Genomic DNA, 14,929 nt, shown 5'->3' on the forward strand with positions numbered 1-14,929 from the left:
AGTTGGACTAGATGATCACTGTAGGTCCCTTCCAACCAAAATAGACTACTGTATTCTATCTAACCCACTTTGCTATTTACAAATTAATGATTTTCACAGCAAGGCACATCCAGGATGAGCAATGAAACTCACCCACGCATTTCAAAATCAGTTTTCAGACCACAATCATTCTGACCTGAAACCTTGACTCTGAAATGTCTGGGTTTTGTCACATTGCTCATCAGCCTGCAGCAAATCATGTGAGGTTCAGAGGAAATACATACTCTGAAGCTTGAGCTTCTCCTTTCAGGCTCCATGCAAGATCTGCTAAAGAACTATTAGTGCTCTCCACAGTGCTAGAAATAACTTTTCATGCTCTCATTTAGGACATGCCAGAAAGGATCTGCAAGAACCTGAAATTGTCACCAAGCTACCCAAAACTGTTTGGAGAGACTCAAGTATGTAACTTGGATAAAAATTCTTGAGTACAGAATAAAAAGTATCTAAATTTCTTTAAGAAGTTGCTGAGGAAAAAGGAGGCAGTGAAGGTGACAGTAAACATTGAAAATTGATCTGAAAGGCAAAAGGCACAACTGTGCTGGCAGACTGTAGTCTTCCTTGGCAAAACTGCTTAAGAGACACAGATCTAACCCTCTTATGATGTAATGTCCAATAAAAAATACAAAGTGCTGCTTAGTATTGTCTCCACGACATTTTCCTTCTTCTGTATCAATGACAAGAATTTCAGTACAAGAATACTATTAAAATGACACTGACATCTAAAGGCATCAAACTGGCCTTTGCAATTTGTACAAGCACTAAGAATATCCCTAACCAGCATCCACACCACATTCTTAATCATTCCTGAGATGTCCTCCATAACAAAATAATTACAGATTCCTACATAAAAGTGTCTAATGGTCATCCTAAGAATTTGGCTCTTGAGTTCTTCAAGCAAAGATTATTACCCCTGCCATATAGGTCTACCTGTACCAACAAACTGGAAAGCACATAGCCAATATTTTGATTTGTCTAATTTACTCTAGCACTAAGAGGAAGAAACATCAAAGCACAATCGTCCCCGTAAAATAGATAAGAAAAGAATACATAAGAAAGCAAGATCCCAAGGCCAATTTTCATCAAGAAATTATCAGTTTAGTTGAAAGAAATGAAACCTACTCAAAGGGGAGAAAAAAATATCAGATGTGAACAGGAATTACCATAAGTACCATTTGAAGTGGTGAAGATGAAGTTAAGCTCACGTTATCAGCTGTGGAAATATGCAAAATAGTTCTAAACAATCTAAACTCAATTAGCAAGATCTATTTGCAACATTTTAGAGCTCACTGTGGACTAACTTATCCCACTTGGCCTGCACTAAGCTCCTGGATGACATGACTATTGGTAAGCTAGATCACCTGAAGCCAGCTCAGGTACCTCTGTAATACACTGTCAACTCTGGTTAAACATTACAGGCCATGCCTGTTCAAATGGTATTATACAAGCTCTTCACAACACAGCTCCTCATGTGTTCAAGCAAATGATTTCCATATTTCCTGTGGTGGGGTACATTCAGATACCAGATTGCATGTTCTGTATAGCTTTTCATAATCATGAATTAATGTATTCTTGTGTGTTTATTTAGCAGAGCCCCAAGACAATTTCTTCACAACTGTATTTGAACTGCCAACCTGCATTCAGATCAAATAATACAACAGATCTTAAAGCTCACTTGAAAAAACATCTACAAAGGAATTGTTCATGTTAAATACAGCTGTCTTACAAAAACTTTATGAGTAACACTATATTCAGGATATATATGCCAGCACTTGCATATTGCAGGAATTTAGAGGGCTTACTCATATGAGTAATTCTTTACAATTCATTAAAAATACCAGTAAGGTTTCTAAAGTTTGTTCCCATTTAAGCCATCCCAAACAAAATGGCATAAAGTCTACTAAAATATTTAAGAATATATATTTATAGGTTTGATTTCTTTCTAAATACAAAAATATTTCTTTATGCTTCTAAACAATAAAACATCTAACAAATAAGTCTATTATAAAACAGACTTAAAATAATTTTAAGTGTTTAACAGGAATCAGGGATAGCAACCCTTCCAGTTCTTCTAACAATAAATACCTGCTAAAGCAGTTGGGTTTTTTTTAAGATTTTATGAGGGTATAAACATTAATAAATTCAAACCACATCAAGATGACATTTTTAGTTTTGCTGTACTTCAGTGAAATTTATGAATGCAGAAAATATACACGATATAAAATTAAAGGGGCAAACAGAACGCTTACTTTCTCTAAATGCTTTACAGTAGCCAAGGAATGACAACAAAAAGAACAGGGCACACAGTAGGTCTGCTCTGCCAACAATCCCAGCAACCTTAAAAAAACAAAAAGAAAAAAGAAAAAAAAAATTCAGATTACCAGAATTTACTCTTAGAAAACCTGAGATAAAGGTACACACACACATATACAAAGTGAAATGTATAAAATAATATCTTTGTAACACTTTTCCTTTTTTTAACCTGGTTTGCTAGATCAGTAATGCCCAGTGTTCTAAGCCACATCCTAATTTTGATTGGGTATTGCTTAGTATCAACTGGGTAAATGATTTGACTTTAATTTATGAAAAACTGCTGGTTTAAGAAATTAAGGAGGACCTCACTGAATAAAATGTAGATTCTGCCAGATTCCATCTGGTTTTGGATCAAGTCACCTTTCAGTAGAATTCTTAGCAAACATCTTGAACCCCAAGAAAATCAGCAGCTCTGCTGAAATGCAAATCAAGACTATCTACTTTCAGAAGACAAGCCAGCCTTCAAATGGCAGTCTGAACACTCAGAGTGGACAAATAGCTTCCAGTATGCAGAATTGGGGGGAAAAAAAAAATCCCCCCTCCAGAAGTTTTTTGTGTTATTTAATACATATTATTGCATTAGGGACAAAAGGCAGAAACTTTGGTTCTTGTATAGTGCACCAGTTGTCCCATTTTGTGAGTGGAACAGAAAGAGGAATGTAAAAGATAAATTCTATCTTCATTTTGTTTAAAGGCACCTGCTAACCCTCCCTTAGGAAAAGGGTTTTTTTTTCCTGTGTCAATCTGACATAATGGAACAACTATTTCTAAATAACATCAGAAAGAAGTATAGAGGCATGAGAGTCGGACTGAATCCACTCTCCCATTTTATGCTCGGCTTCACTTTAGCACTGTAAAAGGAAAAACTGTTGGACTCCTAAATTCAGTTCAGAAAAACTTATTGATTTATCCAAAGCCATACATCTAACTTCCCTGTTTCTTTGTCTATCTTATAGAGGAATTATGAGAATTAACTCAGCTGTGGAGTGCTTTGAAAGGTGAAAATAATGAAGTGTCATTCTGTTTCAGGAGCTGCTCTCAGCTAATGAGATAAAAGTAAAGGTGAACTGACACGATTTTGAAAATAAATGTCAATTTGTTACAACAAAGAGATTAAGGGGCTAATAAGAGACATACTGCCTCAGATGATTCCAACAGTATGATACAACCCAAATGCAGGATCAGTCCTATAGTCTCTGCTAATAAGGTAAACAAAAAACCCTGTTTTTAAATTAGTATCAGGTATATCCTTATGTCCATATTTCATTTAGTATTTCACACTCATTACAAAGAATAAGCATTTTGTAGAAGACAGAACTACAGCACAAGAGTGTTTATTTGTAGATAGAAAAAATTATAATGACAGATGTTTTTCTTACATAGGTACCGAAAAGCATTAAACTTTTCAAGGTTGTTTTACATGACAGTTTGTTTTGTGCTGTATATACCAAAATCCAAAGCAGCGAACAGACAGATTCTTCACAATTTTATGACAAAATATGTCATCGCCTTTCAAAACAGGATGTCATGATACTTAAAACTCACAGCTTTAAAATAATGAGGAGTGCTTTTTGAGGAGATGCTGCCTGACACACACCCATGTGAGAACGATAGCAGTATCATGACTGCTTCAGTGCAACAAGATTTAACATTCACTGTATAAATGATTAGAGGCCTCTGTTCACTCCTGGATCTTAGAAGAGAGATGGTATGTAAGCATGCTACTTTTTTCCTCTTCTTCCAGTGTTTGCCCAAAGCATATGCAAGTCTTCAAACCTCACATATGCAAGCAGACAGTATCACTTGTAATTTATTTGACATGACCAAGATCTTATTAATATTTGCCTGCTGATTTAAATATATTTTTAGAGTCAAATGGAATGAAGAAGAAAATAATGACAAAGGAGTCAATAGTAGGTTTATTACAAAGTTAAGACTCAAGTAAAATTTCTCTTTACATATCAGAACACCAAAAGCACTGAAGACTTGTTTTATTTCACTCTGACATCTAGAACTGGTTTTGGAGAACAAATACAATGGGCCCTTCTGACACTAGCACAATGCACTCTCACAAAGAAGTTGTTCTGCAGGCAAGCAAACACCGGAGAATGATGGGGAGATATTTTAGCCATACTGCCAAAAAAGCTGCCAAATTACTAATACATAAATTTGCACCATCTCTAGGTTTCCAATACATGCAGGGTCCCCAGTCGGCTGAGAGGCCTAGCTTTCCGTAACCTCTTCCCCATCAATCGTGTGCAAAGCAAATGAAAAAAGCCAAAAACCATGACATTGTGAATAAATGAAAAATCAGTGCCACATATATAGAATAAGGTGCACTGAGGAGTCAATGTTCATTACTAGCACAAAGATCAAAGCTAAAGTTAGTACTTTTTCAGTAGCCCAGTCCTTCCAAACTCTAAAAAAAAAAAAAAAGGATTCCTGTATTGTGATTGTTTCATTTATTCATGATTACATGATCAAGCAATCAGGGACCACATCCTGCAAGCCCACTGGCATAAGGGATTTCTTAGTGATTTTCTTAGCGATGAGTGCAAAAGAGCTTTTTAAGAAAACCATCTCCTCTTCACTAAAATTTCCATACAAGGACTTTGATCTTTGGTCAGGTATTTTAATTGGTTGCTAAGCATGTGCCATGTTTCTATTCTGCATCTTTACAGCTTCAGCTTCCAGCCACTGTTATGCTTTTGTCTGCACTATTAAAGGGCCTACTACTCTCAAATTTGTGTTCTCCATGTACATAATTACAGACTGTGATAAAAAAAATTCCTTTAATCTTCTCCATCTTAAAAAAATAAAACCACGGTGTTCGATCTTTCATGACACGGGATGATTTCCAGTCCTTTAATCATTTTCGTGGCTCTTCTGAGCCCTCTCTGTTTTACCCAGTGTCCTCCTTGCAGCATGTATTCAAAACTGGATGCAGTTCTCATACAGTCACATACAGAGTTCATATAATATCCCTAATCCAATTTTCTATCTCCCTGTTTTTTTATGAAAGCAACTGGAAATGAAATGTGGTTATGCGTTTGCATTCAGTTTATCCTCCATTCTCCTTGGCTGCCCATAAGCTAATGTATCTATGAATTCTTAATCCTGTAGTTTAGAGCTATCTTTCTTTAGTTATTGTACTTAAATGATTTAATTTATCTTCTTTAATAAGGTCCAGCCCTGCGGAATTACAAACTTATGGATGTGCTAACCATAATATTTGATTGTTCTCATAAGACATGTGCCAAGAGAAGCATTAAGAATACATAAAAGAAGTGTGTAGACTATAAGGCTATGTCAGAACTGATTAATCAAGATGGTCAAGAACTTATAAGACAGAAATTGTTGGAGCTAATTATTCAGTACTTACACATTCTGTGTGCACTGGATGTACAGCAAACAGCAAAGCAGCTAGAAGAGATGTCTTTGGAGCCAGGTTTAGCCTTCTTCCTTTATTAGTGAATTGCAGTCCACCCAATAATATTGAGAACACATCAACCATCAACACTGAGATAGTACAATGCAGTATTATATTGATGACATGGAAACCAACTGGGTAGAAGCCTCCAGCAAAAAGGTAATTAATTCTATGTAGAAAGAAAAACGTCAAGGCTAGGAATTATATAATGGTAAGAGATCTGCAAACAGAAAACCTAAGCAACCCCATAGCAAGATCATATTAGACACACACACACAAAACCAAAAGTCTGAAAAATACCAGCAGACCCCAGCATGTATGGTATTACCTCTTAGCCCCCACAGTCGGACAGAAACAACGTCCTGATCTTTACTCAGAAGTATTCATATGGGATACCATATTCAGCATAATATCTATCCTCTCCAAAGACATAGGTTAATGCTGTTATGTTAATCATACCTACCGTTACTTAGAACTGGCTTTTGATCAGCAATATAACTTCAGTGTTGTAATGCAGGAGTGTCCTGCAGAAAAACAACTCAGCCTACTGGGGAGATACCCTTGGGCTTAAGAGAAACTATGTCCAAAAACAACCTGATGAAATTTTTTTCATTAAATCCACACAGTGAGGAAACTAATAAGCATTGAGACTATGATATCCACTGACACTGTAGCTGAAAAATGTCCTAGCATTTGTACTGATGATTTGGAAACCATCTGGGTATAATCAGTATCAATCCAGAAAGCAGTCAGTTAGTGCATCTTAGTAACTAAGCTATGAGACTGGTTAGAGAGATGTTTCATGCAAGTATCAGAACCAGAAGGAAGTGAAAGTGAAAATTTAGTCAAAAAACCTATTTGAGATAGGAACTCTGCCATAAAATGGAGAGGGAAAAGAAAAGGGAGAAACACCTTGTTATTATTCATATACTTTTATCAGTAGGTGAGATACACAGAAACTTAGTTTGGATAGGTGATTTTATATAGTTCATTTGGTCAGTCTGCATCTGGCTTAAGTGAAATCTATTTAAAAGACCCTAACCTATTATAAATGTGATACACATAAAAGCTGGAGCTTAGGGAAATTAAGAAAACCGATTTCTTACTTGCAAAAATAGCATTTTACAGACCATCTCCACATGCTCATCTATATTTTCAGATATAGTAATGACTGTATCCCAGTCCGCTCTTTAAACTAACCAGGATGTTACTAGAGATGGAATATACCACAGAGACCTTGAAAAGAAAGGAAAGCATGTGCTGAAAGCTGTAATAGGTTTAAGACTCTGACACATTCCATTCAGTTGCATATTTTCTTTGATGAAAATGTGAAGAAAGCCCAACAGACAGTGAAACCCATACTGCTAAGTACTTAAAACACTGACACTGCACTCAAGAGTCAAAGTTTTTGCTTGAATATGAGGACTAAGAGTGGGAAGACTTCTTATGCAATCACTTAGTCCCTGGCTTAGTCTGGAACCAGTGCCAGGCCCCCATTCACAACACTGAGTTGCATTGAGAAAATAAAGAAGCTTAAGACTGAGTCCCCGAAGATTCTCTGCATTACCGTACACAGTTTCTACATGGTCTACTGCTTGCTCAAATCTTTGTGCAAAAAACATGAGCTAGGCATCTACAGAAGTAATCCTCATAAACCTTTAGTTATATGAGAAAAACAGCAAGTTATATATACAGACATATCTCTCACTAGGATTCTCAGACACAAACACTCACTTGAAGTTAGAATATCAGGGGGAAAGAGGTGGGAAGACTATTCAGTGACCTAGTGGCAAAAGGCAATGATAAGATTGATTCTATTTATAAAAAAATCATTTGACAGGTCACCAGGAAAGCAGAGAACAGCAACTACAATAGCAGTGTAAGTGGCAGCATGGCTAAATGAAGGGAACATACACTTCCTAGCTCTCTGACGATGTGACCTACATACTGAACCATACTGTCCCTAGTACTGAGATACATAAAAGCATAAGATGCAATCTCTGAAATTGAACCACTGGAATATAGAATGACAAAATAATATATACTTCGGGAAAGAAACAATTTGAAAATTAAAACTTAATTTGAGATTAAGGTAGCAAACAGAAAAATCATATTCAGCAAAGATATCCAACTCCCCTTCAGATACTTTGTCTCTCTCCTTTTCTGTTGTGTCCTCTCTATAATCAATTAAGCCAATATATGTTAAAATAAATAAATAAATCAGACCTTGAGCAAAAAGACAAGTCTCACCTGAAAGTTAGGACAGTTAGTGGTCGATATGACTTATGACTGGTATTGCTGCTCAGTTTGCTACCCCAAAAGTCATGATGCCACAGGTCACCAAGTGGGGTTTCTGCCCTGAGGTCCTGAAAGGAAACATCATAAATTACTAGATTCTTAACATTTCGGTTATGTTCAAAGCAGCTAAAACACAAACAAGTCCTAACTAATACAAGCTCATGCTAACATGGACATAGCAGATATTTCATTGGCTCACTTCTGACATTTGACAAGGTACCCAAGTTTGCAGTGACAGTCATATCTTGGATGCCTGTCATTATAGAGGCCAAGATCCTTGGATTCTGTAAGAGGCATAACTACATGAAATCTACTAGACCTGTGCGTATTCATATCAGTTGATAATCTGGTCAATAGTCAAGATATGAGACACACAAAAAAATCCCTTTACCTTTCAGTTTTGTAAAAAGCCTTTAATTTTAGGTCTAGGTTATCTTGTGAAGGAGGCCAACTACAACCTGCTGCAAACAGCTACTTTTCTACCAGTGTCAGTAGCACAACTACTAATGAAAACATGAAAGCAAGGAGGCTAAAGATAGAAAACAACAATTAGCTCTTTTTGAAGCCTTACTTTGCACAGGACACTATTCAAATAGCTTTTTTTTTTAAAAAAAAAACCAACCCCCCCCCCAAAAAAAAAACCCAAAAAACCCCTTAATACATGAAACCAAGAATCAAAATCTCAACATACTGATCCAAAAGATGAATAGCAGAAGACAGAAAACTAATGAATTATTTTAATTTGGGGTGGGGGTAGGGGACTTAAGAAAAAACACTGCAGAGGAGAAGTCCACTCTTCCCTTTTATCTTAAAGCCATGCTGATAATGAAAAAAATCCAAATAACCTAGATGACTGAATGGAAAACACACACTTTAAAAAGGTAAAAAATAAGGACCTTAGTAGTATCCACCTCAGTTTTCTGTGAGGACAAGCTGGGAAGTTCAAACTAACATATTCATGTTGTACTTACCCCTATTCTCCTGCTTCCCTGGGTCAATTACATACCAATTTATGCTACAGCAAATGTGCATGTTAAATACACTTAAGAGAGAACCTAAGAACAAAATTGTACTATCAAATAAATAGCTTTTGTGTAAGTGCTGGTATTACACCTGCAATCAACCACAAGTTACTCTACCCCCACCTTCTCCCCTGAAATTGTTTAAGAGATCAACAAGCCAAAGCAGATTAACAAGCCAATACAAACACAAGTAAGGAGACAAACGGGGTTGCTAAACCCATGTAAGGTCTTACAAAGCCTGGTGTCCTATGCCTTATTCCTCCTACATCTCCATCTACTTACAAGATTCCCACATTACAATACCCTTGGTTCACTAACTCCAGTTCCTCTCAAATGCTGCTACCATCTCACTTGTTTCTACAGTATCTTGAGCACCTCCTGTGGTCTCCAGTATCTTCCATTTCATCCTTAGCTAGCATTTTTGGCCTGCCAACAAGGCAAGAGGGAACACATACCACTGCTTGTCCCAAGGTACAGCCAAATGTCTGGGCCATGCTGACTGGCTGCTGCTACACTGAACTTAAAATAACTCAATTTTTTTTTGCTTCTCTCTTAACACATTCTGACTTGCAATCCATCCAAAAATTTAAACAAAAAAAATTCATGAAGAGATTTATTTCTACCACTTGATCAAATTTGGCCAGTATTATTATTTTAACCACTGGTTAAAAATAAGAATTAGGAAGGGGAAGTGGGCTAAAATTCCTCACACATTGTCAAATGAAGTGAAGCATTCTCTAATAAGTTAGTAATCAATACACAGAAATGAGAGCAGGCTAACACTGTAGTCTTTGAAAAATCCTATACCGCAGCTGTCAATTAAGGGATTCTCAGGGAAAATCTTAAGAAATCAAGACTCACAGGGGATCCAACCTGGGCTTAAGAATTATCAAGGTGCAAAACTTCTTTGCTCTCTCACAGATGTTTCTACTGCCAAGCAATAGCTACAACTTTCTTCTCCCAGGACTGCAATTTTGGCCTTAAGCACCTAAATTCCTGTTCCATTCCTCACTGGTATGCACAAACCCTAAAGGTCATAATTTGACTCTCAGAGCAGGAGTGCACTCAACCAGCAGCCCACTAAATCATTATAGCTGATTTTCCAGGGGCAAGTTGGGACTGGGTTCTACACCAACATCTCCTGAAGTCTTTGCACTCTGCAGGGGACAGCTGTTTGTGGGTGTTGTGACCTTCGGAGGGTTTTTCCAACCAATAGCACTGCTCCTTATGTACATTTGCCAAAGAAAGGGACTATGAAAAAGAGATGCTTTTCTTTAGTATAAAAATTTTAAAAGTATGTCTTCTATGTCACAGATGGTCTTCAATAACTTGAGATGAGAAATATATCTGAAATGTGCAAGGCTAGATTTCCCTTTCTGCTACAATCAGTCTTCTTTTGTCTTCCACAGGAATACAGGAAAAGCTGAATACATGGAATTACTTAGCAATTAGATTACACTTCCATATGACCTAAAAATCTTCAGTCATGTATCTTGCTATTGTATCCAAGTTTTGTAAGAGAGTTTCTTACATTAATTTTCTCACTAAATGGACTTACCCTAAAATAGGAATGGTTTGTTCTGAGAGGCACATCTGTTTAAAAGTTACGTTATGATTTTCTCTTTAAGAACAGAAAGTAGATATCAAAGGATCTCAAAATATTTGACTAGTAGGAGCTTACAGGCAGCAGAGTTCAATACTGAAAGAAAGGTCAGTTTTTCTGTATAAAGGCTTATGGAAATGACACAGTGTCTGAAGCTCCTTCTAAACCAACTTTTTCTCTTGCCAAGCTAGTAAATAAATAAAGACAAAAGTCACTATTGTGTACTAGTTAAAATGCTGCTTAAAATGACAAGAAAGCATCTGGAAAACGGCCTTGAAAGGTAGTATAATCTAATAACAGAATGTTCCACAATACGGTAGGCATGGGGTCAACTAACAGTGTATCTTTCACTAAAAAAAAAAAAAAAAAGAAAGATTGGAGTGGTGGTGGTAGCTAGTAAATTAACAGAAAGATCACTGTGTGGTATCCAGGAAAATACTGGTATAGTAATGCTCAGTAAATCTACAAAATTACTTCACCTGCTGCCTCTCCCATTGAATAGGAACAAAATATGCTATATTTTGTTTAATAAACTGTGCCTTTGCTAGATGCTCTCCCTCAACATTAAACTGGTAAATTTGTTGTCTCTGCATTTTTCTCATGAATTTTGCACTTCCATATATTCATATGACCCCTGTGTTAAAATGATACTGTCACAAAAATCTCATTTAATTTCTAGGGAATAATAAAGGATTTTGATGTGAAAAATAGCATAAGCCTCACAGTTTTTCAAATATACAGACTAGACATGAATTAATCTATTTAAGAAGTTGGCTGAATTTCTCAGCATTGCCAACAGCTATAATCCTGGTGCAGGTTGTTGTGCTGCATAGATAAATTGAAACATTTTGAAAGTAAAGACTGAAAGAAATGGAGAAAGATTAAAAGTGTGGAAATTGCACATGAACGAAACAACCTGCCTTGTTTCAACATCAGTCTTTTGTTCATTCTTTCAGGAAATTAAAATATTATAATTGTGCCCCAAATAAAAGTTTGCAGAATGAAACATTGCCAGGAGCTGTGTTAAAACATGGTTCTTAAAAAAAAAAAAATCACTGTAGGGTCTTAATAAGTCTATAGTATTCTCTTAGAAGCTTTGAGATTTATTTCCAATTTGGCAGATGCATTTTCCTCCCATACATTTATAACTCAAGGTATGATGAGTTACACAAGCATAATACAAATTTGTCTAAGAAAACAATAATTCTGTGGGATTCTAAAAGGCACATGGCGATAAATTGCCTCTAAATCTTGTGCAAGGCAAAAAAATGTGAATTGTGTTCTTCTAGCAGTATGAGTCTCCAGATTATCCTCCTTATAAACCTATGGCTTCAGGAAAACGGAACCAACAGATGAGTGCAATTCTTTTTACCCTGTGCTTCTCTTTCCAAACATTTAACAAGTACCTTCTAGAACAGCATAAGAGCTGTAACACCAAGACCCACTCACGAGCACAGGCTCGCTAACTGCTACATGTGATTGCATGAAGTGTCTCAGCAACTGAAGACACTCTACTTCTCAAAGTCAAAGTCAAAACAATCTCAGCAAGAGGTTTGTTCGAGTCACATGTTAATTTCTAAGCCTTTCAAGAACTGTTCATTGCATGTATGATCAGTTTTAAAATAGAACACAAGAATACTCTGTCTCTATTTCAAAAAAAATACTGTTGTCACGGGAACTTTTAAGTGGGGAAGTAACACAGGAAGAGGAAGCTTTCCTTACTCCCATAACAGTTTTATGGTATAAATCACAGCTGAAGAACCCCTGCACTCTACAACCACTTAGTGACACATGTATCTTGCAACCAGAGTAAGTTTATTTATTGGGCTTATTAATCTGTCACCCTAAGAAGATAATGAAAAAAATCTCCTGTTAACATCAACGGGTATTAGAAAAGTCTACTGCATACTCTCACTGACTTAGAAATAAGCATAAAATTAGATCTATAGGAAGTCCTGATGTGCAGGTACTCTGTGAATAAGGGTTACTAAACATCACATCGAAGGCTGCAAGCCTTGATAATGTTTTCTTAGATGACAAGCAAAGTCCATTTGGTATGACAAAAAGAGCTCCCTTCCCTGACCAGATATCAAGACTTCCTAAGCAGAGCACCTCACTTGGAAAAGAATGAAAGGGGACATGTTCTGAGGGAAAAAAAAAAAAGCAACCAAAAAATGCTGTTTAATTTGTTCACTCTTTTGTTTATGCATTAGAACCCACATAATGTTATTCAAACAGCTTTAGGAGTAAGATTTTGTTAAGTGTACTTAAAGCTTCTAGCTTTTCAGAGCACTGCTGTGCAGCTTGTTTGTCAATCTTAAATAAATTTTACTTAAAAAAACCCTTACTTTTAAAATAACTAAACAGAAAAATAAACTTCAAAAAAAAGAATATCGGAAGGAAGCTCATTACTAGGATGGATATTTTGGGTCTACCTAGGTACCGGCTGTCATTATTTCTTCTCCTATGACCGCTTATGTCAAAGAGCATGGAGGGGCAGGGAAAAAGAGAGACAAACCTTATTATTGATGATGGCTTCAGAATCATCAAAGACAAAATCTCCATCATAGCTGTTAGCAAAACAGAGGAAGGAAATTAATGCCACAACCATTTTAGCCCAGTATGATGGAAGGAGAAACCATGATACGTCACGGTCCAGATTAGGTTCTGTTTGTGCCATTCTGTGAAATGCTTGTTCCAAGTTGGGAGCTTCAGCATTATGTTGGCTGCAAGTCTGAAAGAAATACATACAAATGCAGTTATAGTTGCATTTCACTAGAAAAGAACTTAAAAATGGAGAGTTGGGTTGGGAGAGAAGAATGACGTTTCATACAACCTAACATTTTATTCTCTCAGTGCATTTCATAATTACTGGAACATCTGTAAACATAATTTTGTACTTCAAATGTGGAAGAACGGCACAGTTCTCATGACTTGAGCACAGAGATAAAGCCAAGAAATTCTTAGATTCTAAGTTAAAGCTTTGGCACAGGCAAAATCTAAAACCTTGAGCGAATCACTGTTTTTCTGTTTCTTACTATTCTTTTCTAATTACAAACAGGGGCATCATGGAGACTGTGGAGCATTTATAAAGGTCTTAGGAGAATGATAAGCATTATAATTTCCTTCAGAGTGTGAAAACCAAACATCATCAGTGGCAAAACCAGCTCAACTCTCTTCTGTTAATCGAATTAAAGGACCTACCTAGTCTTACACACAGCCCATAAAGGGAATTCATACAAACACCACAAGCAGGCATATACAGATAACAGTCAATGGACTAGGCCCTAAATGTCAACAATTCAAACAACGAGACAACAAGATGCGTGCAGCGAAAACCAAAGTAGTGCTCACTAGATCACTCGGCATGCCAGAAGTACTGTATAGGCTAAATTCTGCTGCTGTACTCATGGACTTATGAGGTTGTTCGGGGTAGATTAAAAAGACGATGCAATCCAACAGCACTAAGTGATCAGTGTGGAGGTACTAAGGCTGGAGGTTTACCCATGAGCCACCTTTACTTGGAAGGTCTCTTCTGATGCTCGAAAGCCAGTCCTCTGCCTAGCCACCATCTCTGCCTCTGGCCTTATTATCAAGTGCTACTATAAATGGCAGCAGGAGGAGGTTACAAATGGAAAACCACAGTAAAAGCAGGGCAGAATACAAAGTTTTTCTTTGTAAACCCCAAGAATGATAGGTACATCTAGTAGCCCAGCTTCACACTTTCTTATTTATTGGCTTTTTAAATCAGCTGTCTCAGCCCTGAAAAAATTGCATTTGATGTCTTCACACAGTCTAGGAAAAAGCTCCACGCATTGGGCTTCTTGAACAGACTTGACCATTAGCACTGCTAAGGCAATTGCTTTGTAGCTTTCCGTTTGCAATGCTAAATTCCACCCTCCGCGTATTCCCAGTCTCTGTGCACACGGGCATCTCACATGCACACCCACAGGCGGTGGTGAACACTCCTTGTCACAGCAGTGCCCCTTCTCCCTTTGGGGACTGTATAGCAGTGCTCCCAAATTCAGGTAAAGGCAGCAACGTGGAGCTGTGCAACCCGAGAGAGAATGGAGCAGAGCAAAGCAGACCAACTACTTTACAAGCAAAATCTTTTCTCAAAGTAATTCAGCCTAGTTCGACAAAAACAAAGACTAAAAGCAATTCCTCTGCAATCAGAGGGAAGTGCATTGTGCTGCTCCTAACAGCACAGACACAGCATCAATGCCC

General features: G+C 37.1%; 1 protein-coding gene across 6 annotated transcripts in view; it reads right to left on the minus strand.

Moving 5' to 3' along the window:
* The window catches only part of TMTC4 (transmembrane and tetratricopeptide repeat containing 4), a 61,357-nt gene extending 47,906 nt beyond the window's left edge, over positions 1-13,451 (minus strand). For 4 of the 6 annotated variants that reach the window (XR_003397661.1, XR_003397660.1, XM_026841245.1 and 1 more), the window contains exons 1-4: positions 13,221-13,451; positions 8,030-8,145; positions 5,732-5,948; positions 2,286-2,373 (exon numbers count right to left, since the gene is read on the minus strand). Coding sequence is in view for 4 of the 6 variants with exons in the window: in XM_026841245.1 (XP_026697046.1) it covers positions 2,286-2,373; positions 5,732-5,948; positions 8,030-8,145; positions 13,221-13,451 (652 nt within the window). In the remaining 2 variants the exon portion in view is untranslated. The remainder of the gene's footprint in view (positions 1-2,285; positions 2,374-5,731; positions 5,949-8,029; positions 8,146-13,220) is intronic. The other 2 variants (XM_026841258.1, XM_026841268.1) reach the window with 1 other exon arrangement.
* Between the last annotated feature and the right edge of the window lie 1,478 nt (positions 13,452-14,929).

Source organism: Athene cunicularia (genome assembly GCF_003259725.1).
Source record: "Athene cunicularia isolate RWA chromosome 1 unlocalized genomic scaffold, athCun1 chr1_part1, whole genome shotgun sequence".
NCBI lineage: Eukaryota > Metazoa > Chordata > Aves > Strigiformes > Strigidae > Athene > Athene cunicularia.